The sequence below is a fragment of the Schistocerca gregaria genome, chromosome 5, assembly GCF_023897955.1.
Source record: "Schistocerca gregaria isolate iqSchGreg1 chromosome 5, iqSchGreg1.2, whole genome shotgun sequence".
Lineage (NCBI taxonomy): Eukaryota > Metazoa > Arthropoda > Insecta > Orthoptera > Acrididae > Schistocerca > Schistocerca gregaria.
In genome coordinates, this window is record NC_064924.1 from 69,274,413 (window position 1) to 69,302,152 (window position 27,740).

General features: G+C 37.7%; 1 protein-coding gene across 1 annotated transcript in view; it reads left to right on the forward strand.

Moving 5' to 3' along the window:
- LOC126273226 (Down syndrome cell adhesion molecule-like protein Dscam2) overlaps positions 1-27,740 on the forward strand; it is a 376,826-nt gene that overhangs the window by 286,276 nt on the left and 62,810 nt on the right. Inside the window, exons 24-29 of the mRNA XM_049976769.1 lie at positions 5,341-5,497; positions 7,361-7,509; positions 7,587-7,707; positions 24,303-24,401; positions 24,574-24,759; positions 24,900-25,196. Coding sequence (XP_049832726.1) covers positions 5,341-5,497; positions 7,361-7,509; positions 7,587-7,707; positions 24,303-24,401; positions 24,574-24,759; positions 24,900-25,196 — 1,009 coding nt within the window. The remainder of the gene's footprint in view (positions 1-5,340; positions 5,498-7,360; positions 7,510-7,586; positions 7,708-24,302; positions 24,402-24,573; positions 24,760-24,899; positions 25,197-27,740) is intronic.

Genomic DNA, 27,740 nt, shown 5'->3' on the forward strand with positions numbered 1-27,740 from the left:
TAATGTCACTGCAGATTTTCATGACATCTTTCTCCTCATTTATCCCTTTTAAATACATAATTTTAAAATCATTCCCTCCTTCATCACCATTGTCACCAATAGATTCTCCCAAAGGATGCCTTGAAAGAGCATCTGCTATGCAATTTTCATCACCTTTAATATATTTGATGGTGTAGTTAAACTGCTGAAGAGAAAGTGCCCATCTCGTGATTCTACTATGGTATAATTTACATTCTTGTAAGTAGGATAGTGCCTTATGATCTGAAAAGACTATCACCTCATGACCCAATAAATAATTCTTAAATTTGGAGAAAGCCCAATGAACAGCTAATAGTTCCTTTTCTGTAATGGTGTACTGCCTCTCCTATTTCTGCAATGTCCTGCTGGCAAAAGCAATAGATGTATGTTCCTCCACCCCATTCTGACTTCTCACTTGGAAAAGGTGTGCCCCTAAACCATAGTTACTACTGTCAGTCATAATACAGAAAGGCAACCCAAAATCTGGCCTACATAAGATTTTACTATTTACCAACTGGTGTTTAATCTCTTCAAAAGCAATCTGACAATCTTTATTCCAATCCCATATAGTATTCTTTTTAAGCAAATTCCCTAAACAAGGTGCATTAAGAGCCTGAGTAGCACAATACTTCCTATAGAATCCACACAGTCCGAGAAATGACTTTAGCTGTTTCTTATTCCTAGGTGGTGGAAACTATGCAATTGCTTCAATTTTCTCATCATCTGGCATAATTCCATTGTCAGATATAATGTGCCCCAAAAAGTTTAATTGTTTCACTGCAAATTTACATTTTGATAACTTCAGTGACATTTCTCCTTTTCTAAACTCCTCACAAATTTCCTTAACTAACCCTATCTGTTCTTCCCAACTTTTACTGGATACCAAAATATCATCTACATATATAGTTAATTTATGTAACAATTCCTTTCCCAACACATAATCTAAAGCTCTGATAAACTCTGCAACAGATACATTCAGCCCAAATGGTACTACACTAAAGGTATAACATTTTCCATTATATAAGAATGTGTGTATTTCTGAGATTCCCTTGCTAATGGTATTTGATGAAATCCAGAGGTCAGATTGAGGCTAGACATAAACTTTACATGTTCAAACTTGTGTAGTAATTCATCAATGTTTTCAGGATGACCAGTTTCCCTACGTAATAATTTACTGAGGAACCTAGAATCTAGGACAAGTCTTACACTATTATCCTTCTTGGAAATGGCTATGATAGGATTATTATATTCGCTATTACACCTCTGAATAACCCCCCAAGTCTGCATCTTTTCCAACTCCCTCTCTACAGCTTTCCTCCTGCTGAATGGAATCCCATAAGGTTTAATGAAAAATGGATCATGTGGTTTGAGTACAAGTTTACATTCATACCCTTTCACTCTGGCTGGTCTGTCACTAAATACATCAGAATATTCCCATAAAAGTTCCATGAGATCAGATTGTTGTTCCCTAGTTAAACTCTCTGCTTCAGCAATCTTATTTTCTACTATGGTTTGATAATCTTTGTCACCAATAGAAGTCTGTTTTTCAAAAGGATCAGTGCATCTCCCATCATCTAAATAATCCACCCCCTGATCTGATTATGACTATTACTATTCTTCTCAATGAAGCTCTCTGTATACAACTTATTTTTATCTGTTGGTTCCCTAAATTTGACAGTTTTGTTTGTCCAATTAAATCCCATATCCACTTTTACTATCCAATCCATACCTAGAATTATGTCCGCACTCAGGTCTGGAATGACAAGACAACCCTGATCAAAGACCACATCTCCAACTTTGAAAGACAAAAGAATTTGACAGTTTACTGTTTTACTGAATCTTCCTGTCGCTCCCCTAATTTTAACCCCAACTACTGGTAATTCTGCAAATTCGTGGTTTTTATTTATCCTATCCCTCAATTTTTCACTGATTCCTGATATCGGGCTTCCAGTATCAATCAAACACTAACCTATCCAATCATTAATACAAATTTGCATGTATGGGCTTCCTACAGTTTCACTCTCCTGCTCACCAACATCTTCATGCATCAAGTCATCTTCTACGCTTTTAAAATTCAGATCTTCATTTTGTTTGACATAAGCTAAACTATTTTCAGTCTGCACATTGTGCAGAAGCCAACTAGGATTCTCAACACAAACATAATTAGACACATTATTATTATCAGTAATCATAGGCAATTCTTTACATTTTATACCTGTTTTTGCTTTTTCCCACCAAATAGGATATACCTTCTCACAGATGGATAACAATTGTATCCAAAACATATTATGTTTATTAGCCTCATTAAGGCTGTCCCACAATCTACAAATGAACTCTTGTCCTTGGTTTCCTAAGTTAATAATTACCTTCTCTTCATTCGCAATATTAATGTCATCCCTGTCTATCCCCTCAATTACTGGTGATGTATTAACCCACGTGAATGCAGCCTGATCCTCTTGTACTGAATGATTATTTTCTCTAACACTATTACCCTCCTCCTTCATAACTACATCTGCATCATTCTTAATCACAACAAATACTTTTGGTTCCACCCTCCATGATTTTGTTCATAATGATGCCCATTAAATCTTTTGCTTCTTTCTAATGCACGATCCAATTTCTCCGCGTAATTCAAAAATTGTTCAACTGAATCATCTGGCCCATATACCAAGTCCCACTGAACACTATTTGGTAACCTCCTTTTTAGAGCGTCTATTTGTGTTAGTCCATCAAAAGGTCTGTCTAAATGGGCCAACTTTCTTAGCTGTTTCTCACAAAATTCCCTCATTGTACCATCACATTCTTTATAATTAGCCCCATTAAGAAAATCGCTTTTGATTTTGGCCTGAACAGACGCTGAGAAAAATTTGTTCAAAAAACTTTTTTCGAATTGACTATAGGTTAAATCAGAACTAGCGGTTAGATTAGCCCACGACAATGCTTCTCCATCTAAGAATTTTTTAACAGATTTGATCTTTACAGTGTCACTCATTTCAAACAAAAAATTGTCACGACAGTTCATAATGAAATCAACTGGCTGTAATTTTCTGTCTCCCAGAAAATTACGCACGTTTGTACCTGGCCAAAATCCGTTAAATGAAGTCGCTACCGATTTCATAGCTAAATTATCCCGAATTTCATTTAATTGTTTCTGTAGTCAAACTACCTCAAGCTCATTGTCTTTAATTACATTGTTACAAGAATCTACATTATGTTCAGTAATTTTCACTTTTTCTGTTACCTTGTTTTCCAACATTGACAATTTGTCATCGACATTTTTCGTATGTAAATCAATTCTGGTAATCATTTCCCTATCTTTAATTTTTCTCTCACTCGAAAACAATTCAAAATACTTTGCGGTTTCTTCCACTTCCCGTTTGATTGTTAATTTGACTTTATTGAGTTTATCTTCCACATTGTCTACCCTATCTTCAAATTCATCTGTTCGCTCCTCCAAACTGGTTTTCGTCTCTTTCATTTCCGATCTGATAGTTGAACATTCATTAAGGAATTCCTTAGCCAATTGGCTATTTTCTTTTAAAAACTTCTCTTCTAAACCAGACACTTTCTTTTCCATACTTTTTGCGTTTTCTGTAATTACGTTATTCAAGAAACTAAATTGTTCAGAACATTGCTTATTCAAACAACTAAACCATTTGTTCAAAGTATCGAATTGTTCAGCATTCTGTGTTAACAGTAATTGCAACATAGTGGACATATCTAATTCTTCAACCTTTCCTTCCGATTTTTTACCTGCCATTTCTGCACTAGCACTTGCTTGAACACTTTCGATAGACTTTTTATCCCCCTGCTGATTTTGTTCCAACTCGTCTGTCACGGTCATTTTTAATCGAATTAAGAAACTCTTGCTCTGACAAAACGCCCAAAATGTCAACAATACAAATAACTTAATAGGTGTACTTATCTTGTTTTTCCGCGTGGTCCCACGTCCGTTATTATTTACTTTTCTTATTCTTGTTGGGTTGTTACTTCCATTTGTCAGTAGATTATATTTCCTTTCATTTAGATCATTCTCCTCTTCTTTCTAATACATTATTAGTCCATACCTGTTAACATAAAACGAGTATCAGTCCAATAATGCAATGGATCCCGAACAAGAGGCCCCAAGTGTAATGTACCCTCTTTCATCCAGGGTGAAAATCAAATATCAAGCGACAAACTTTCAATTCACTTAAATGCTATTTCAAACCCTGAGATTATGATGATCAATTGACGACACCCCACCAGCTTGGGTGTTCTGTATCTACAACAGACGATGTTAAGCTTAATATTTAGACAAAAGAATGATACATCACAGAATACTAAAACTAATTAAAATACCTTACCTTTAGATGCTGAATTTGGCCTCATTGTCTTGATTCTCGCCATGGTGCATTCCATCCATCTAACATTGTTAATATTAGGTCCGGGTCTTTGTGTGCTAATGAAATCTGATACTCGCTTTTTGTTTTACTATTGATTCTTCATTTTTATTAATTTAACTTTTTCACAATAATTTCCATCTTCATATCACATACTATTTATAGATACTCTCTATATAAGACGACAGACTTCCTTCCGTACTCCCATCAACAGTCCACCTCACAAAACCATGCTCTCCCCACAACAGTCCAACTAACTCACTCCAACAATCACCTTAACAATGTCCGACTCTCTACCTTTCACACACGAATGTCTTTGGCTCACACTGGTGCCAACATATTCTCCAGAAATAAACAAATAAAGTTCACATTATAGAATAATATAATAAAAAAGATTTGGGCAAAATTAAATACTACATACAATAATATTAAATAAAAAAATCATAGAAATGAAATTGGAGCACTGACCCTGCAAGGGCAGATGCAACTATAAGGGTGGTATCACACTCTTCAGTAGTCCGTTACATTACAAGGTGTAAACTGAACCAGAATGACAGATACTGAGACAAGTGACCAAGAACATAAACTCAACTAATATCCTACAACAATGGACAGACAGTTGGACTGGATGGGATCCTTATGCTTTCTGCATTCTGTGTAACTGCTTTAGTGGTTATATACAAGTTAAAAGTGTATTTCACCTATAAATTTGAATTTTTCTGATGAGCTGTGCATCAAATAATTATAACGTGATTTGTTTTTCTTGTATTTCACTATTTCCAGAAAGAAGAAGCACCAGTTTTCCATTATGTGTTCACTTTCAGTATTAATATCCAAATTATTGGGTAGTGAAATATTATAAACACTTAATTGATGTCTATAATTTGAAAGAGATTAGTGTCACTTGTTGTTTAACTATGGAAAAAAATTAATATTCTAGGAAGGAACCCACAAACGAATTCTAAATCCTCAGAATGAAGTCCATGAAACGGATAAACTAAAGGAAGGTGCCACATATCAGTTTTGGGTAACAGCATCAACTGCAGTTGGTGAAGGTGAAAGTACTAGAGTTGTAACAATAACACCATCTAACAAAGGTAAGTGTAAACCTTATAACAAATAAAACATCACAGACAATATGTTCATTTTTGTACTGTAGATGAAACTAACTTTATTAATGTCAGTGGCTTGTTCCCAAGCAATGCTACACACAGATTCAACCATTGACCTGCCACCACATAGTTATCAGTAATATAAGCATGGTCTGAAACTCTCATAAGCCATTCAGTACCGAGCTACAACAATAGCAAGCAACCAGTGCTCGATACACAACCCATACATAAAAAGTTCCAGACAAGTCACAGTCATACACAATACTAACATGACAATAAGTTATTAACACTGCACTGGTACTGTCTGCTTATGGTCATTCCTTAATACCAGCTCATAATCAATGGGACTACCCACAGAACTCACTATTAGGGGTACTCTATGGGAGGTTCTGGACATACTCAGTGGCAATGCCATCTGTAAGTTGGCTGGTGAATCTTTGTCTGTCATCATTGTGCCAACAGACAACAGTAGGAATTTCTCTCCCTAAAGCATATTTATAGGTCCTAACCTGAAGAGGATATTTCTTAAATGAGCCAAGAAGTACAAATAAAATAGCACATCGATGTAGCCATAGTAAAATGTTTTAGTGTGGCATAAATCAACTAACTATGGTTAATGTTTATCCACTTATGTTATTATTTAAAAAAATATTGGCTGTTTTCTCCTGTGATCAAATTGTACATATAATTATTGTAAACATATTAAGAAGCAAAATGAAACTATTTTGTATCACAGGAAAATTTTAACAAGAAAACTAACAAATATGAGACAGAATTGGTGGCTGCAGGAGGAAAAACATTTAGTACTGCCAGTCGATACTCATAAAAGTAAAGTAAAAGTAATGACATCATCTAGCTTTCAGAACTATTAGTTCCATTCTAGGAGAGGAGGGCGAGAGAGAGAGAGAGGGAGACAGTGTGGTGAAGGATAAAAAAGAAATGAAAGTCACTCAGGCACCAAGATTAGTTGGACCCAAATGGCAAGGATGAGAGTAGACAAAGGTGAAACTTCACCTCTGGGATGTGGGAAGAAGTCAAAAATGTACATTTTATTTCATTTGAGTACAATACTGTGAAATGAGGTAACATTATGAAAGAGTATTGAATTACATTGCTAATTTTAATTATAAAATAACCTAAAATGAAATAACCTAAAACTCTTAGTTTTTTAATGGTTTTTGTGAAGATACCCTTCAATGGAGGCCCAACAGAAAGTTCTTTCATTCAGTCTTAAAGTCTACTACGTTTCCTGTATCATATTTAATTTTGCTGTGGCAGTTGTTGAATATATATGTACCCATGTATCTGACATTAACCCTTTGAAGCCCTTGTAGAACTTGCTTTTGATCATGTTTAATAAGTCTGAATATTATTTTTAGCTGTTAAATGCAAAACATGTTGTATGAATAGTACCAGATTAAATATAAGCAGCAGCCATTTTAACAGTTGTCAATGGTTTCTGTATGGAATGTACTTTCTATACTAAAGAACAACTGCATTTGCTTATAAATTAAAATTTGCCAGTATCACTTTTTTAAAACATTTCTGAGAATCATTTTAGCATTCTGGTGCAGAAGACTTTGCTTCTGTGGATGACTGTATGAAATGTTCCATGATCACTATCTAAATCATCTTGTGATTTAATAACATTTTTGTTATGTTCACATGTTTACAACTTAAGTGCTGAAGTACAAGCACATCTTAACCTTACATTAGTTATATGCTCAAGTGTGACTGCACACATAAGACATTTACACAGAGCTGCTATTTTATTAGCAATAAAAACTGCATCATTGACATGGTTCCATAGCTATACTAACTTACAATACAACAATGTTTTTATTGCAGTCCCCGCACGGATAGTTTCATTCAGTCGTACAATTATCACTCCTTGGAAGCAAGATATAAATCTTCCATGTAGGAAAGTTGGTGCTCCTACTCCTCAGTTTATGTGGCGTGTGTATGACAAAGTATTAGAACCAAATGGAAGGAAGCAGGTAAACTTAACAACAAATGTTCATTGTGTAAACTCACCTACATTTATTACTGAACTTTGTTTTGATGTATGTTGCAGGTAAACAAGAATGGTTCCCTTGTAATAAAAGATATTCAGCGCACTGATGAAGGGAATTATACATGCTCAGTGGAGAACCAGCATGGAAAAGATGAAATTGTTTACTCAGTTCATGTGAGAGGTAAATCAGTGTTTCTAAATACAACACATGATGAACTAAAACATTTCTGTGGAGTGGAGGAAGAACTTATTTTAAACATTGCTTTAGTTGCATCTGACATTTGCTTTCCATAAAAGATAGTTGTAGGGAAATCCAAGAAATCATTATCACTGATATAGGAGTCACAGTAAACAGCACTGATTCTCACTGTAGAATAATGAGTATGCCTTATCCACTACATGGATTCAAAAATGCGATTAATAATGCACACGCATCACAAGAAGAAGGCGGTCTCTGTACCACACTGAGTTCATTGTGTAACTCCCAGATTGCAGCACAGCGTAAACAACTTGACTCTGTGCCAAATACGACTGTAAAAGTGTAACACTGTTTACGGCTATCAGAGAAACAAACAAAACAAAACAAAACATTTTAAATTGATTATTAAACACACCCACTTCAATTGACCAATGTTTAACACTTTCATTGTGTTTTGTGTCTAATATGTTAAATATTGACAACAGAAAGTAGCTGACTTAGTTTATCGAAGTTGCTCCTGCTGACTGGCTTGATGAGAATATCTGCTTGCTGACCTGCAGAGCTGACATGTTCCTGGTTGAAGATGCCCAAGGTGAATTTTCCTTCTATAAAATTATACTTCACATCAACGACTTTTGTTCACTAATGATTCCCAAGGTTCTTGAGCAACTAGATGGCACTTTGACAGCCCATGCAAAAGGTGGTAGTTATTCTTTTAGCCTCTTAATATTTTTCAAAATTGACTGGATGCACATGGTTTCTTTTACAGCTTGACAGGAAGCTACACATTCTGCTTCTGTTGCTGACAAGGCTACCTACCACCTTCTGACTCTGTGAGATCCAAGTTTAACAACAAAACCTGTGGTTTATTTCCAAGTACAAACAAACCCCTGCATAGTCTGAATCATTTACAACAGACAAACAATTATCCTAACTTCTTGAGTAATATAAGCTGTAAGAGACTGTTACCTTTTGGTAGTTTAAAGTTCTCTTCTCAACTTTCCAGAGTGTCTTATTCTAGTTTTCTGAGGTGCTGACTAGCTTTGTGCAGTGCAAAAGTAATGTTAACTCTAGCTATATGGTGCATTGATAATTTTTTGAACTGAGTCTCAGCTCAGGGTACTCTTGACCACAATCAGCAGGTATTGCCACACCATTTACATTTGCCATGTTGTACTCTTCCAGCATAGCCCCCACACATGCTTAATGATTTATGAAGACAGGGCTATCTTGAAACTGCTCTGTTTGCAAACTGAGGTAGTTACATCAGATTCCTACTCCAAATTATTCAGCAACAGATTGATGACTTCTCTATATATTGGTAGAACCAGGCCATTATTAGCGTGAATAGCTAGGGTGGTCATTCACATAAATGCAGGGATCTATGTCTATTGCCATCTGGCCGAATTTGTTTAGTGCACTGGTGAATTGTTGATTCTATACACTAGATGCTTGTTTGAGTCCATGCATACTTTTCTTCAGCTTGCATATTCTTTTGGTACCATTCTCATGTGCAGGGTAGTCAGAAACAGGCTGAAAATCTTGTAAGGGTGTTGCAGAGTAGGTTGTGCTGGGAAATAATTGTTAAGGAAAAAATTCAGTACATTATACTGTTTCCAAGTTATTTTGCATTGAAGTTAGGCAATCAAACCACTGTGTGTGCAAATTCGAGTGTCCTCTCAGAAACAGTGTCACTAAGTATACTCTTCATTTGGTTTCCTAAAACTGAACGAGAGAGTGACACAAAAATTGGACATGGAATGATAGTAAGGACTGAACCCAAGTCAAAGATTCAGCTGTCTCATGACCTGCCATTTATGCTATGAGAACAGCTGACACTAATTGTATCTGGCAAGCTGGCTGAATTTGCATGCACAGTAACATGGCTGGCTAAATTCAATGCTAAACACTCAGAAATGGCCTAGTGTAACAAATCTTTTCTTAAAAATGATCACTCAGCACAATCTTCCCTGCAACACCCTACAAGCTCCCCAGACTATTTCCGACCACCTGTGTTTCTAGGTATTGACTTCACTGCGTTAAGGTCAGTTTCAATATCGAGCAGTCACATGTCCATATCTTAGGATGCTGGGATAGCGAAGATTATTCTTATGGAGTCACATTGTACCATTGGGCTGAAATTTTCAGAATAGTCCATGCCATGCCTCTTTCAAAGTCATCTAACACCAAGTCAAGTTTTAAATCTATCCACAGTTCCAGTTCCATCTGTTTTGCCCTTCATTTTGAATACGTGTCTATTGTCACGTATTTTTTTTTTTTTTTTTTTTTTTTTTGGGGGGGGGGGGGGTTCAGTTACGATCATAGTTTTGTTAATATTAAGTGAATCATTTCTTTGTGTATGGCCAATTTCGAATTTTTTGAGTTGTCTTAGTCCATTGCATCTTGGTATGAGATGGGTTCATAACACTGTATCACTTCTGCAGAGTTTGCATTGCAATTGGAATATCTAATGGGCTTTTTGATGTTTGCCCTCTCTCGTAGGTTTCCTCCTATTTGATTCACAGGTTCTGAGAAGTCTTCATTGACATTCCTTTTAGTAAAGATGTTTTCAGAATGTGGTTCTCCTTCAGATTCTTCTTCTGCCTGATTCAGGCTTTCTTTATGAGTTAGTCAGTGGTTTCAGATATTAAGAATGCTTCATCTTCTTTATTGATAATTTTCTCAGCTTGACAGTTCTTGTACAATTTGTTCACAAAAGCAACATAATAATCTATTTGAATTTTATCTTCACAAGGGAACAAAACACAATACCCTTTTACCTCTTATCATATCCAACCAGAAAATCTTTTACATCTTTGGAATCCCATTTCTGCTGTCTAGCATTTGAGAAGTGTGTAAATCATCTTTCTAAATATTCTCAGTTTGACCATGGCAGTTCAATCCAGTTCATAATTTATAAGGTGATTTGAGATAGACAATGTTTGTGCTAGTTGTATTCAAAATAAAAGTAGCCATGTGATTCTTGAGTTTCTCCCGGCGTATTTGATAATCAAAATATCCACGGGTGTACTGCCAGTCTATAGTGTCCAACGGGCACAATATTTCGGCGATCAAACATGTCGCCATCATCCGTCAGTTCACCTGATGATGGCGACATGTTTGATCACCGAAATATTGTGCCCGTTGGACACTATAGACCGGCTGTACACCCGTGGATATTTTGAAAAGTAGCCATGTTTGTGGCTTCAACCGATAGTCCACTTGGATGAAGCTTTTATTGTCCTTGCAGTCTCCACCAAGGTTCTGTTCTCACATTCAGCTGCACTTGGGGACTGTAGGCCACTGTTTTTATGCATTATCCCTTGATTCTGCATTAATTAATTCTAGTCACTTATCAGTTCTGATCACTTGCTCAGTTTGCTTTCACTGATCTTTAAGAAATATTCCAGGTCTTTAGCCACTTCAGATAAATGTTTTAAGAAATACTCAGTTCACCAAAGGAAATAGTCATTTTTTTAAAAAAAGAAAGTCCTAAAAACCACCAATCGAATTAACTTGCATAAGGACACACAAATCACTGTGAATCAGGTCACCTGTATTTGTTGGCTGTGAATCACTTTAGCAGAAGGGCAACTTATGAATTTTACCCACAATACTAAGCTTTTATCTTCTCTCTAAATTGAATTTGTCTCAATAGGAAAGGGAAGAGTAAACTGGCAGGGTTGTTAGGGAATTCCATAAGGGGGGACACTAGTACTTATGGATGTACCTCATTTTTAGACTAATATCAGTGTCCAATGAGAAGTTCAGGCAGGTAGGTGCTAAAGAGGTCCAAAACTCACAAAATTCTCACAACAGGGAAGTAAATAATGATGTTACCATATTTAACCAAAATATTGATGGATTAAAGAAAGAAGTAGATTCTCACAAAAGTAAAGTAAAAAATAATGTTACCATTTTTCACCAAAATATCCCGGGATTGAAGAATAAAGTAGATGAGCTCCTGGTTTGTTTAGATGACATTGAATCTTATAATGTAATAGATATACTATGTCTGTCTGAGCATTACATTGTATCTGATATGGAAAAGGTAAATATCAGTGGTTATAAACTAGCTGCATGTATGAATAGAAAGAATAAGGTGAGAGGAGGAGTTGCCATATATGTCAAAAGTTATCACTGTGTAGAAAGCTTAGATACAAAAAAAGTTCTATCTAGAGCAGCATATAGAAGCATGTGCCTGTCAGCTTAAACTGAAGGAGGGCTCTTTTATAATTGTAACAGTATATAGGTCCCCTTCAGGAAACTTTCATTTATTCCTGGAAAACTTGGATGCCTTGTTGTGCTATCTGCCAGATAGGGGAAAGCAAATTATTATTTGTGGGAATGTCAGTGTTGATTCACTGAAAGAGTGTAATAGGAAGAATGACCTTGAAGTCTTGCTCGGTTCTTTCAATTTGACATCTGTCATTAATTTTCCTACTTGGGTAGTAAAGGACAGCACCACATTGATAGATAACACTTTTATAGACCAAGACAGGTTTAAAAACATAAAGTCTTGTCCCGTTGAGAAAGGCCTTTCTGATCATGATGCTCAGCTAGTTACAGTATATGACATAGCTCCATTCAGTAATTCAAAACTACCCTCCAAAGTTGTGCATTCAATTGATGATTCAACAATTAGAAATTTCAAAGAAAATCTTCAGCAATTAGATGGGGATAAGGTGTACAAGGAACCGGATGCTAATTTAAAATGATACATGATATAATTATTTCATGATACACTTGTAAGAGAATTTGAAAACTGTTTACCCAAGAAAGTAGTTAAATCAATTTATAAGAAACCATCCAAAAAACCTTGGCTTACAAAAGAATAAAAATATCTTGTAACCACAAAAGGGAACTGTATCTAACAACAAGAAAGAGTAATGACCCAGAAACAGCCAAATTTTATAAAAACTACTTTGCTACATTAATAAAGGTTATTAAAAAGTGCAGAAGCATGTGAATCATGTCTGATAACAAAATCAAAACAATTTGGAATATTATTACAAGGGAGACAGGGCAACCAAGAGTACAGGATGATGGCGTCACCATCAAAGTGAATGGCAACTTGATAAACAACAAGCTGAAAGTCGAAAACATTTTGAATAATCATTTTTAAATGATGTAAAGAAAATAGGATCTAAATGTTCATTAGAAGAAGCAAGGAAGTTAATGGAAGAGGCCTTACCCACACTATTTGATACACTTGAAATTCCATGCACCTCTCCTCCTGAAATTAGGAAGATAATAATCTCTCTCAAGAATAAAAACTCACATGGAATTGATGGCATTTCCAGCAGGATAATAAAAGCTTGTTCCCAAGAAATAAGTGGGATTCTTAGCCACATATGTAATAGTTCTCTGAACCAAGGTATTTTCCCAGATAGACTGAAGTATGCCATTGTTAAACCACTACATAAAAAAGGGGATACATCTGATGTCAGCCAGCCGGAGTGGCCGAGCGGCTCTAGGCGCTACAGTCTGGAACTGGGTGACCGCTACGGCCCCAGGTTCGAATCCTGCCTCGGGCATGGATGTGTGTGATGTCCTTAAGTTAGTTAGGTTTAAGTAGGTCTAAGTTCTAGGGGACTAATGACCTCAGAAGTTGAGTCCCATAGTGCTCAGAGCCATTTGAACCATTTCAACATCTGACGTCAACAACTATCACCCAATCTCTCTTCTGACTGCCTTATCCAAAATTCTTGAAAAAGTAATATATTGTAGAGAAGCTTCACACCTTTGTAAAACTGAAGTTTTAACAAAATGTCAGTTTGGTTTCCAGAAGGGTTTTTCAACAGAAAATGCTATATATATTTTCACTAATGAAATATTAAATGCTCTGAGTAACCGGAAGTCACCCGTTGGAATTTTTTGTGATCTATCAAAGGCTTTTGATTGTCTAAATCATGGAATACTCCTAGATAAGCTACCTAACTGGAAGAGTGCAGAAAGTTGAAATAAGTAGTTCACATAATATGCAAAAAACTGGTGATTTCTCAAACTGGGGAACAATCAAGAATGGAGTGCTGCAAGGTTTGGTCTTGGGGTCCTCTGCTGTTCTTAATATACACTCCTGGAAATTGAAATAAGAACACCGTGAATTCATTGTCCCAGGAAGGGGAAACTTTATTGACACATTCCTGGGGTCAGATACATCACATGATCACACTGACAGAACCACAGGCACATAGACACAGGCAACAGAGCATGCACAATGTCGGCACTAGTACAGTGTGTATCCACCTTTCGCAGCAATGCAGGCTGCTATTCTCCCATGGAGATGATCGTAGAGATGCTGGATGTAGTCCTGTGGAACGGCTTGCCATGCCATTTCCACCTGGCGCCTCAGTTGGACCAGCGTTCGTGCTGGACGTGCAGACCGCGTGAGACGACGCTTCATCCAGTCCCAAACATGCTCAATGGGGGACAGATCCGGAGATCTTGCTGGCCAGGGTAGTTGACTTACACCTTCTAGAGCACGTTGGGTGGCACGGGATACATGCGGACGTGCATTGTCCTGTTGGAACAGCAAGTTCCCTTGCCGGTCTAGGAATGGTAGAACGATGGGTTCGATGACTGTTTGGATGTACTGTGCACTATTCAGTGTCCCCTCGTCGATCACCAGAGGTGTACGGCCAGTGTAGGAGATCGCTCCCCACACCATGTTGCCGGGTGTTGGCCCTGTGTGCCTCGGTCGTATGCAGTCCTGATTGTGACGCTCACCTGCACGGCGCCAAACACGCATACGACCATCATTGGCACCAAGGCAGAAGCGACTCTCACCGCTGAAGACGACACGTCTCCATTCGTCCCTCCATTCACGCCTGTTGCGACACCACTGGAGGCGGGCTGCACGATGTTGGGGCGTGAGTGGAAGACGGCCTAACAGTGTGCGGGACCATAGCCCAGCTTCATGGAGACGGTTGCGAATGGTCCTCGCCGATACCCCAGGAGCAACAGTGTCCCTAATTTGCTGGGAAGTGGCGGTGCGGTTTCCTACGGCACTGGGTAGGATCCTACGGTCTTGGCGTGCATCCGTGCGTCCCACGGTCCGGTCCCAGGTCGACGGGCACATTCACCTTCCGCTGACCACTGGCGACAACATCGATGTACTGTGGAGACCTCACGCCCCACGTGTTGAGCAATTCGGCGGTACGTCCACCCGGCCTCCCGCATGCCCACTATACGCCCTCGCTCAAAGTCCGTCAACTGCACATACGGTTCACGTCCACGCTGTCGCGGCATGCTACCAGTGTTAAAGACTGCGATGCAGCTCCGTATGCCACGGCAAACTGACTGACACTGACGGCGGCGGTGCACAAATGCTGCACAGCTAGCGCCATTCGACGGCCAACACCACGGTTCCTGGTGTGTCCACTGTGCCGTGCGTGTGATAATTGCTTGTACATCCCTCTCGCAGTGTCTGGAGCAAGTATGGTGGGTCTGACACACCGGTGTCAATGTGTTCTTTTTTCCATTTCCAGGAGTGTATATTAATGACTTGTCATTCTATATTCACGAAGATTCAAAGCTGGTACTTTTTGCCGATGATACAAGTAGAGCTATCACACCTAACAGACAAGAATTAACTAGTGAAATTATAAATGATGTTTTTCAGAAAATCATTAAGTGGTTCTCTGCAAATGGGCTCTCATTAAACTTTGACAAAACACAGTATATATAGCTCCACAGAGTAAATGGAATGACATCATTAATAAATATAGACTTTGATCAGAAATTGGTAGCTAAGGTAGAATATTCTAAATTTCTAGGTGTATGCATTGATGAGGGGTTGAACTTGATAAAACACACTTAGGATCTGCAGAAACGTTTGAGTTCGGCTACTTATGCTATTTGGGTTATTGCAAAGTCTGGCGATATACATCTCAGTAAATTAGTTTACCATGCTTATTTTCATTCTCTGCTTTCATATGGCATCATATTCTGGGGTAACTCATCATTAAATAAAAGAGTGCTCATTGCACAAAAGCTTGTAATCAGAATAATTGCTGGAGCTCATCCAAGATCATCCTGCAGACACTTACTTAAAGAGCTAGAGATCTTCACCGTAGCCTCACAAAATATATAAAATAGAAAGGAACTTCCACATGGGAAAAATATATTAAAAACAAAGATTCCAAAACCCACATCCTTTCGTCTTTTCCTCTCCTTCCCTCTTTCCTGAAGAAGCAGCCGTTGGTTACGAAAGCTAGAAATTTTGTGTGTGTGTTTGTGTGTTATTTTATTGTGCCTGTCTACCGGCACTTTCCCGCTTGATATCTTCACTATATATATATTCACTTTTGGAATTTTTTATTAACAATCTGAACGAATTCAAAAGTAATAGCCGTGTACATGGCTACAACACTAGGAGAAAGGATGATCTTCACTACCCAAGGTTAAATCTAACTTTGGCTCAGAAGGGGATAAGATATGCTGCCACAAAAGTCTATGGTCACTTACCTAATAGCATCAACAGTAATGGAGAGATGTGTTGATGATAAAAATCATAGAGGGAGACCAAGGGATGAATACACTTAGCAGATTCAGAAGGATGTAGATTGCAGTAGTTACTCAGAAATGAAGAGACTTGCACAGGATAGGGGTAGCATGGAGAGTTACATCAAACCAGTCTGTGGACTGAAGACCATAGCAGCAGTCTCATTTACACTCAACAAAATGTTAAACTTCATCCTGAACAACTTTTGATCACAAACTCCCATTCCAACAACATGTTTCTCTCTTGAAACATCTGCATGTTGTAATTTCCTTATCAAGAACTGCCCCAAGTGAGAATAAACTCAACTGAGTCCCAGCCACATATAAAACATTTTACAGGTGTTTCTCACTCCAGCTTTCTCCATCAAAGCCTAAAATGTTTATTTCATCATTTTTTGTGATGGAATAAAGCTAATAAAGCTGCCATCACCAACACAGATAGGAGCTTCACTGCCAAATGAACTGTAGTTAGTAAACCATTCAGTTTGGATACACATGTGATCAGTAGCAGCAAAATCTAAAATCCTCACACGTTCCTCTATATGCTTGCTTACTACTGGTGAAGCAGTTTTGTTTATCAGGACATGCCCTCTCAATTTATACTGATTCTGACCTTGTTCCCTTGGCATAGGGTTTCTGCAGCCTTTTGCATAATGGCCAGGTTTATTATATTTGGAGAAAACATTTCTGTAGTCTTTCATCCAATGACAGTTTATTGCATTTGAAACATTTACCTGTTTTCTTTTTTTTCTTTTTTTATGGCATTCTTTCTAAAATGGTAGTTTTTATGTTGTTTATTTCCCAGGAACACCTCCTGCATTGTATCTTGCTGGAGATTTAGGTGTGGTTGTCTTTGTTGGTCAGGATGTGTCGACTCCCATGCACTCAGAAAATGGTTGTAGCTCATTGGTAACATCTTTACATCAGAGAAAACATAATAGGGTTTATTTAAATGTGTACATGGATATCCACAACTAAATATGGAGTATTTTACAAAATTTAATATTTTTATTATCAGATACAATATTTAATAGCCAAAGTTATTTCACACTGACATGAAAATTATATTCTCTTCTTTTGTTGTAACTAATGCACATGTACCAAAAAGGAACTCCAATGAAATGAAGAAGTTTAAAGTGCTTTTCTGTAATAAAAGTTAACAGATTTCCATAGTAATGTCCCAAAGACATCTTCATACATCTATCTACTTTTTCCTCATTCATAATAAGATGAACTCATAAACATTAAGTATTAACAAGGAGATCGAAACCAGGTACACAGTAGTACATTGAAAATACTGAATATGAACTTAATTTTTTGCGTATATGTGTTCTTCAACACTGCTACTGTAACATGCCACCTAAAAAACCAGGTTCACAATTCCGTCAATGCCCAATGAGAAATCAATTATTTATGCAGCAGAGGCATTAATGTCTGTAACTATTCATGTGCCTTGGGGGAGTAAAAATACAGAGTCCCAACAAATGTTTTAATGCCTGTCCTGTATCTATTTCCTGTGGATGATACATTATTATTTAACAAATTACACACTAGTTCCACCTGAGTCCCTGTTTGTTGATTCAGGAATTCATTCAGCTTCTCTGTTAGATGAATCTTTTTTTTTCTTATAATGTCTTTCATTGAAAAGTTTTTCTTTTCTCTTCTTGTAACTTTCTCCTGCATACTCTAGAATTTTCATCTGTTACTATGCAGCACTGATTTAAAAAAAACTATCAATTTCAGTGGCTATATCAACCATTTCTATTTGTGTCTCAGTTCAAACTCCTTAGATGCCTTCTAACTCTGAGTGAAATGAAACAAGATTCAAATCCTAGTTGTACAGATGTGAAACCAAGCTTGGAGAATACTAGTGATAAAATGTGCTTGTTTGGAAACAAATGCAACATTTATGTGCCTAAGAATTCAAGTGACTGATCTGTCCAGTATAATCGTGAGATTCTGCAGTAGGGTGTTCAGTTGTTATTCTCATATGCCAACTTTGTTGCTTGTGCTTGGGCATTAAAAACATTGGAAATGCAAACGATGATGGCACTGCTTCTGATTTGAGATGTCTTCTCAATGTACCAGGCCTTACAAAATAATCTTCTTCCAAGAAGTGATGTCCACACAAAAAACTGTATGTAGGTGTTAAACCTTTGTGTTTTGTGGCAGTGCTTCAACAAGTCACATTTTTGCAAAGGAAATGTGTTTGAAACAGAACAAACCTTGCAACATGCGTAAGGCGATGGTAAAGATATTTATGTGATTTTTGTCATTTCTTGACATTCACTTAATATCGAGGGAAAGTTAAGTCACCTTTCTTGCTCCACCGATTCCTAAAGCTGTATTCAGAGTAAGAAATAACCATTTTACACTCACAACACACACTCCATTAATAGCAAGTGAAACTTTCTATCCTAACTGGAAGATGGCAGGTGATGTGAGCAAACACTCTCAAGGTGTACAGGAAAACACTGTGGTCACAGACAGCAGATTTACATCCAGATTGTATAGAGATCACTGACCACCACCCACCACTTGATACAGTGGCAGTGCACAAAATTCCTTGCTCAAGAAATGAAGCGTACATGTTGTTGTTGTGGTCTTCAGTCCTGAGACTGGTTTGATGCAGCTCTCCATGCTACTCTATTCTGTGCAAGCTTCTTCATCTCCCAATACGTACTGCAGCCTACATCCTTCTGAGTCTGTTTAGTGTATTCATCTCTTGGTCTCCCTCTATGATTTTTACCCTCTATGCTGCCCTCCAATACTAAGTTGGTGATCCCCTGATGCCTCAGAACATGTCCTACCAACCGATCCCTTCTTCTTGTCAAGTTGTGCCACAAACTCCTCTTCTCTCCAATCCTATTCAATACTTCCTCATTAGTTATATGATCTACCCATCTAATCTTCAGCATTCTTCTGTAGCACCACATTTCAAAGGCTTCTATTCTCTTCTTGTCCAAACTATTTATTGTCCATGTTTCACTTCCATACATGGCTAGCTACACTCCATACAAACACTTTCAGAAACGACTTCCTGACATTTAAAACTATACTCGATGTTAACAAATTTCTCTTCTTCAGAAATGCTTTCCTTGCCATTGCCAGTCTACATTTTATATCCCATCTACTTCGACCATCATCAGTTACTTTGCTTCCCAACTAGCAAAACTCCTTTACTACTTTAAGTGTCTCATTTCCTAATCTAATTCTCTCAGCATCACCTGACTTAATTTGACTACATTCCATTATCCTCGCTTTGCTTTTGTTGATGTTCATCTTATATCCTCCCTTCAAGACACTGTCCATTCTGTTCAACTGCTCTTCCAAGTGTTAGCTATGATTAAGTTATGCTCTGTGCAAAACTCTACCAGACGGCTTCCTCTTTTATTTCTCTCCCCCAATCCCTATTCACCCACTATGTTTCCTTCTCTCCCTTTTCCTACTCTCGAATTACAGTCACCCATGACTATTAAATTTTCTTCCCCCTTCACTATCTGAATAATTTCTTTTATCTCATCATATGTTTCATCAATTTCTTCATCATCTGCTGAGCTAGTTGGCATGTAAACTTGTACTACTGTAGTATGCATGGGCTTCGTGTCTATCTTCGCCACAATAATGCGTTCACTATGCTGTTTGTAGTAGCTTACCCGCACTCCTATTTTTTTTTATTCATTATTAAACCTACTCCTGCATTACCTCCATTTGATTTTGTATTTATGACCCTGTATTCACGTGACCAAAAGTCTTGTTCCTCCTGCCATCGAACTTTGCTAATTCCCACTATATCTAAGTTTAACTTATCCATTTCCCTTTTTAAATTTTCTTACCTACGTGCCCGATTAAGGGATCTGACATTCCACTCTCCGATCCGTAGAATGCCAGTTTTCTTTCTCCTGTACATAGAAACTACTAAAAGAAGCACCTACACCCAGTTTAATGAACATAAGAGCAATAGTGTCCTGGACAAAATGTATAAATCAGTAGTCACAGATTGTGAACTGGGACAAGAGAATCACTTAGCTCGATTACTTGATACTGAAGTTTTATCAAGGTCCTATAATTACAACTTTGGGGAGTGCACAAATATTCAGTAACATAAAAACAAATTTAATAGAAATGAAGACTGTCTGAAATTAGGCAATTTGAGGGCCTTAGTTCTAAATAAAGCAAACAGCCCCAACTCTTCTGCAGTACGAGCTCTGTTACAGATGCTGTGATAATTAGTGATCTTTGGCAGTGGCCAGATGAGTCACAACCCTACCATTGCGCACTTACATATAAACAGTTTGGCTTGCTGAGCTTGTTTGAGTTGGAAAGTCAACTAACAAAATCCAAAGGATGTCTCCAGCATTAGGGGACGAAATGTTAGGCACAGAAATATACATTAGACCATAACCTAATGGCCATGTAACTAAAATGGAGAGGGATATAAATACTGGCATACTGGCTATGAATAGCTGCATTGTATGGTTTCCATTACATTATTTTTTCCCAGGTTGCTACTCCCACATCACAGGAAACCCAATGTGGAATTTGGGAAATACAGAGAGGCAATAGCAGTCAGCTGAATCTCTGAATCAGTTGTGAGGTGTGCTTCTATAGTGGAGTTCCAACAACTTATTGGTACAATATTTCAGTGTAGAATCTTCTGGCCAGCTGCAAGTGTATACAGTTTACAGCTGAACATCGTCAGAAGACTTGAGAATGAAATATGGTGCAGTGTGTTATGAAACAATCCACATACAGGGAAATATTTAAAAGCCATAAAGCAAACAGTGACCACAACATAGCTTATGGGTAGAGTGACTTGTTCACTTTTTGCATTTTTATAAGCAGCACATTATGCTGATAGTAAACCTAATACAAACAGGAAATTTTCTTAAATATGGCCACAATACAGACTTAAATATGCCACATTGTATTTAGCCAAAAAATCTCAGTTGATGTAATGAAATCTGTAAAATTAAATCAGTGTGTTCACACTGGGATTCAAAATTGTGCTCTCCTGTTTGGGGCTCTAGAACAAAGGATGATGATGATGATGATGATGTAAAATTGTGCTCTCCTGTTTGGGGCTCTAGAACAAAGGATGATGATGATGTTTTGGATCGTGAGGCACTCAGCTGCATGGTTACCAGCAATCTCATCACTTTAATGAACGATGATGAAATGATGAGGACAACACAAACACCCAATCATCTCAAGGCAGGTGAAAATCCCCCCTGACCCTGCCAGGTCTACAGGTACATTTTAAGAGAAGTTAATATTTCAACACAGGAGGTCAGAAAATACCACTCATGCCTTAGGCCTTACAACTTGCCAGCTGCTGCTACAAGACCGTATGAGGGGCAATCTATATTTCTATATTTGTGTGTGATGGAGAGGGGGGGGGGGGGGAGGGGGGTGTTTGAGTGCAAGCACACACATGCTTTTACCTATGTTTTTGTAGGTTTGGAAAGTCAGAATGGTGAAGGAAGGGGGGAGATATATGGAGTTTTATGTGTTAATACATCATTTCTAGGAAAGAAACATATATCTGTAACTGATTTATTACAATTTATTTAAATTTCAGTATAGCTCTGAGTTTGCAAAGCCAGTTAATAATATTAATTTTTTTTTTGGAAAATCCAGGATGTAATCTAATAATATTATAAAAATGAAAGTTGCTACTCACCATATAGCAGAGATGCTGAGTCGCATATAGGCACAAGTCAAAAATAGATTACTCTCTCTCTCTCTCTATCTCTCTCTCTCTCTCTCTCTCTCTCTCTCTCACACACACACACACACACACACACACACACACACACACACACACACACACACACACATTCACACAAACGCAACTCATATACACATTACTACAATCTCAGACAACTGATGCCACACTGCGAGCAGCAGCACCAGTGTATGGAGGTGGCAATGGGTGGGAGTATTGAGGAGGCTGGGACGGGAAAGGGGGAGGGATAGTAGGGTACGGGTGGTGGACAGTGAAGCGGTGCTGGGGAGTGAGGACGGATGAGATGGAGAGAGAGTAGGGCAGCTATGTGCAGTTTGGAGGTTAGATGGAGAGCAGGGTAGAGGTGGGGTGGGATGGGATGGGGTGGGAGGGGGGTGTAGCAGAAAAAGAAAGAAGTAAAATGACTGGGTGGGACAGTGGAATGAGGGCTGTGTAGTGCTGGAATGGGAACAGGGAAGGGGCTGGATAGGTGAGGACAATGACTAACAAGGGTTGAGGCCAGGAGGATTACGGGAATGTAGGGTATATTGTGTAGAAAGTTTCCACATGTGCAGCTGAGAAAAGCTGGTGTTTGTGGGAATTATCCATGTGGCACAGGCTGTGGAGCAGTCATTGAAATGAAGGATGTCATGTTTGACAGCGTATTCAGCAGCAGGATGGTCCACTTGTTTATTGGCCTCGTTTGTCAGGTTATTCATGTAGACAGACAGCTTGTTGGCTGTCATGTCCACATAGAGTGCAGCACAGTGGTTGCAGCTTAGCGTGTAGATCACATGGCAGGTTTCACAGGTAGCCCTGCCGTTGGTGCGATAGCTGATGTTTGTGACTGGACTGGAGTAGGTAGTGGTGAGAGAATGTATGAGAGAGATCTAGCATCTAGGTCTATCACAGAGGTATGAGCCATGAGGTAAGGGATTGGGAGCCGGGGTTGTGTAGGAATGGATGAGTATATTGTGTAGGTTCCGTGAATGGCAGAATACTACTACGTGAGGGGTTGGAAGGCTAGTGGGCAAGACATTTCTCATTTCAGGGCACGACAAGAGGTAGTTGAAACCCTTGTGGAGAATGAAATTTAGTTGGTAGAGTCCTGGATGGTACTCAGTTACGAGGGGAATGCTCCTCTGTGGAAGGTGGGACTTAGGGAGGTGGTGGGAAACTTAAAGATAAGGATGGGAGATTTGTTTTTGTACAAGGATGAGAGGATAATTACGGTCTGTGAAGGCTTCAGTGGGACCCTCGGTATATTTTTGAGAGGGACAGCTCGTCACTGCAGATGCGACGACCGTGGGTGGCTGGGCTGTATGGAAGGGACTTCTTGGTATGGAATGGGTGGCTGCTGTTGAACTGGAGGTATTGCTGATGGTTAGGTTAGGTTTAATATGGACAGAGGTACTATGAAGTGGAGGTCAACATCTAGGAAGGGGCTTGTTGGGTTGAGTATGACTAGGAGAAGCAAATGGGGAAGAAGTAGTTGAGGTTCTGGGGAATGTTGATAGGGTGTCCTCACCCTCAATCCAGATTGGGGTATGGCTGTGGGCCCTCTCCCCTGCCTTCCATGTAATCTCTGGATATATATATATATATATATATATATATATATATATATATATATATATATATATATATATATATATATATATATATATATATATTAAAAACAAAGATTCCAAGACTTACCAAGCGGGAAAGCGCCGGCAGACAGGCACATGAACAAAACACACAAACACACACACAGAATTGCTAGCTTTCGCAACCGATGGTTGCTTCTTCAGGAAGGAGAGGGAAAGACGAAAGGATGTGGGTTTTAAGGGAGAGGGTAAGGAGTCATTCCAATCCCGGGAGCGGAAAGACTTCCCTTAGGGGAAAAAAAGGACAGATGTACACTCGCACACACACACACACACACACACACACACACACACACACACACACACATCCATCCGCACATACACAGACACAAGCAGACATATTTGAAATATGTATTTTTCTATGAAGAATTAATGGAAAAACCATGAACATAAAGTATTTTTCATTTACTTTACAACATGCTGCTTCATGTGTTGTATCCTTCAGATATTTTATTTCAGAGATACAGATATTATTTGTACACAAGTGGAGTTTGTTATGGTAAATGGACTTTTAAAATGCAGATTTTAAACTATATCCTTACTGCTGTCTTATTTTAGTGCCATGTGTTTCTAATTAGTGTGCACCAATAAAGTCACTTCATCCTTCATTTGACTAGATTTAAAACTAAGAATACCAGTAAACTACGACAATTTGTGTACACCTGCTATAGTGTGTAATGTTAAATTGGTTTCAGTTCCACCTGATCCTCCATCATTGTCAGTGATAGCATCTTATGCTGATAGCCTCCAGCTACAATGGACTGATAACCACAATGGTGGAAGCCCAATATTAGGTTTGTCTCTGTTTTTCTAATAATTATTCTTAAAGGGTAATATTTTCTTGTACTGTGCAGTGAAGATATGCCCTCAGCACACTTTCCTCTACAGCATGCAAATTTTATATCTTGATGTCATGTTTATATTATTTATTGGTCCAGTTATTTACAATGGGATATAAATTTACAGGCTATGTGATTAACTATAAAAGGGACCACGGTGACTGGGAGGAGTTGCATATTGAATCAAGAGCAAATTCCCACTTGCTACAAAATTTATGGTGTGGTACACGATATCAGCTCTACATAACAGCCTACAACAAGATAGGTACAGGTCTTCCATGTGATATTGTGAATGCATACACAAAAGGAACAGGTACATATCTTCTTATTTATAATGTTAAATTTGTAAATGAGGTATATAACTTGCTAAGATGAGGAAATAGGGAAGTTACAATGTTGTGTTTCTTGAAAAAGGACTAATATAGCTATGCGTGTAAATGCATTTGTTTACAGTTCCGGTGAAACCTAAACAGAGCCAGTTGCTGACTGTCAATTCAACAGTTGTGACCATTTGGTTGGATTCCTGGGGTGATGGTGGTTGTGCAATACTCTATTTCATTATTGAATACCATGATACTGAACGGTCTCGAGACTGGACATTAGTGTCAAACAATGTGCTTCCAACAGAACGAGTTTACAGTGTTTTGGATCTTACACCTGCAACAAAGTATAGGCTTCGAGTTACAGCTCACAACAATGCAGGCTCAACAATAGCTTATTACAACTTCACTACACTTACTGTGGAAGGTGGTATGTATGATATAATTTTTATATACATGAAATATGTAACACTATCTATAGTTTCACATTTTAAATGAGTATATTGTGAATGGTTCTCTCTGTTAAAATGAAAAATTAACGCCATTAACTAAAATCTGAAATAAAATAATAGTTGAATTTGTTTTATCCAGTGATTGAAATTTCTCATAACTACGGAAGGGAAGGAGTGAACTGTTTCGCTTTGAAAAGACCTTTAATGACCATGATCGCATTCAGTATTATTTATTCTGATGACTGGTTTCAGCAAACAAATTTTGTTGTTTTATGTCCTGTTCCATTAGGACTGTACCACACCTGCCATGTTGACATTTTAGTGGATAGGATGTGGCACATTCCCACACATTTGTTAAAAATAAAAACAGGTTTGTCACAAATAAAAATAATACTGTTAAAAAGCACCATGTATAACTAGGGATGGATGTGCACACACAATGTTCCACTAGTGCTTGTTAAATGTTGAATAGGCTATTTTACTATGTTAAAAATATGATTTGGATTGTTGTTAATTTGAGTAATTATAACATTCAAATTGCTATTACACTGAATATTCTCACAAAATATCTCTTTTATTTTTATGTAATTAAAGATTAAATATCATGATTTGGTCATGCAATTTAAAATGCTCATTATTGGCTGAAGCTCTGGTGACACCACAGATTTCCAGTGACATGAAGCTATACATGTTTCACAGGAGTGTTAGCCAAAGTTACTAGGAATCTACAAACTTTTTCTGCAAATAATTAAGATATTTAATGACGGAAAGTGCATTTACAACTTTTAAGCAACAACAAAAAGAAATTTTGTGAAGACTGATAGTGGAAACCTTAGTAAAATTATGCTCCTCTCATTTAAAGCAGCAATATGTGCAAGGATGGACATTCTTATCCCTCCTCCATGCAACATTATTGAACTCACTCAAAACTAAGGAATTGTGGAACTTTTGCTAATGGGTCCATATCTTATATCTAGATTGTTGACTATCAGTCATGAAATATAACTCAAAGAACAATAAAATTATTCTTGTGGAATATCTTAGTGCTGACTTCAGGTATACAAGGTACACAGGAAAGATGTCACATACAGCACATGCTCTGTGCCCCACTGGATAGTGTATGTGACTATGGATAAGAAGAAAACAGGTTCAAATCCTGGAGGGGTCATAAATTTTTAAAAGTTTTACATGAGATATGAAATTTGTGTTAACAAGATCTCATTGTAGCAGTTGTTTCAATGGTGGGATGTATTGTATGCAGCTTCACATTAATCTTAGTCTGAGAAATACAAAATATTATCTTTTTTGGAAAGCATTGTTAGTAGTGAAGGTATCACCATACTCCCCCACTACAACAAGGTGTAGGACAATGAGGTTTTGTATGCAAAGAGATATAAAGCATTTACAACATGCAGGTAACACAAGCATGCCATTTGTAAGTGTAAACTAACGTCATGTGTGAAGCATACTTAACCTCATATATTACAACATGATAGAACTTCAAAAGCTTAAACAATAAGGATTTTAGCTGGAAAGTACAAAAATAAAAAGAAAATTTCATTTTGAATGTGACATGTGCGAACAGCTATTGCAAAAATTAAGTGCATGTAAACACCAAGGAAAACACAATAATACTCTGTAATCAGTGTGGTGAAGTTTAGTAATTGTGAATTGGTTTTCATATGAAAGGACTGTCAATATGTTTCATAAATAAGTTAAAATATCATTGTAAGCTAGATTTGAATCAGCAGCCTATGTATCTCATCCTTCAATAGTTCACAGTCCACAACTCTATCCAAACAATCTACAAATGCTGTGCAAGGAAGCGGGTAGAATGATAATTTTTACTAAGACTTTACATTTTTCGACTTATGCAATCCTCCTTTGTAACAGCGAGAAAGTGTATCTGACAAGTAAATTAATTTTAACTTCAGAGAGTTAAGAGAACTTTGGCGTTGATATGGTGGCATTTTGCCAGTACAGTGCAAGCAATTTTTACGCACTTTCTCAATCTCTGGAACACACAAAAACAATTTTTCAAGAGTTTTTATGGATGTATTTGTATAGTGTGATACTACACACCCTTTGTAACCAATTTTCTCAAATGTAAATTCCAAAACAAGATATCACTGTGAATTAGATTTACGATAGTAGTAGCAGCAAGCTGGCCAGTGACACCATAGGCATCACATGACTTGAGTGGAGGATTTTAGCAGACTTTAAAATTATTTGAATTCATTTCTGTTTTTATAAAAGAATACTGAAATTCAAGAAGGAAAAAGGATATTATGATCATAAAATGACATAATTAACCATTTAACAGTCAAATGCTCTACTGCGTAACAGTGCACATGTGTGCACTGTTATGCAAATCATCATATAATAGGCATCAGTGGAATTCTGTATGTGTGGTCATCCCTAGTTACAGAAAGTGTTTTTAATTGTATTTTTTATATGTAACAAACCTGTGTGAAATGTACTTTGACTTATCCACTATAATATTGATATGGCGGGTGTGATAC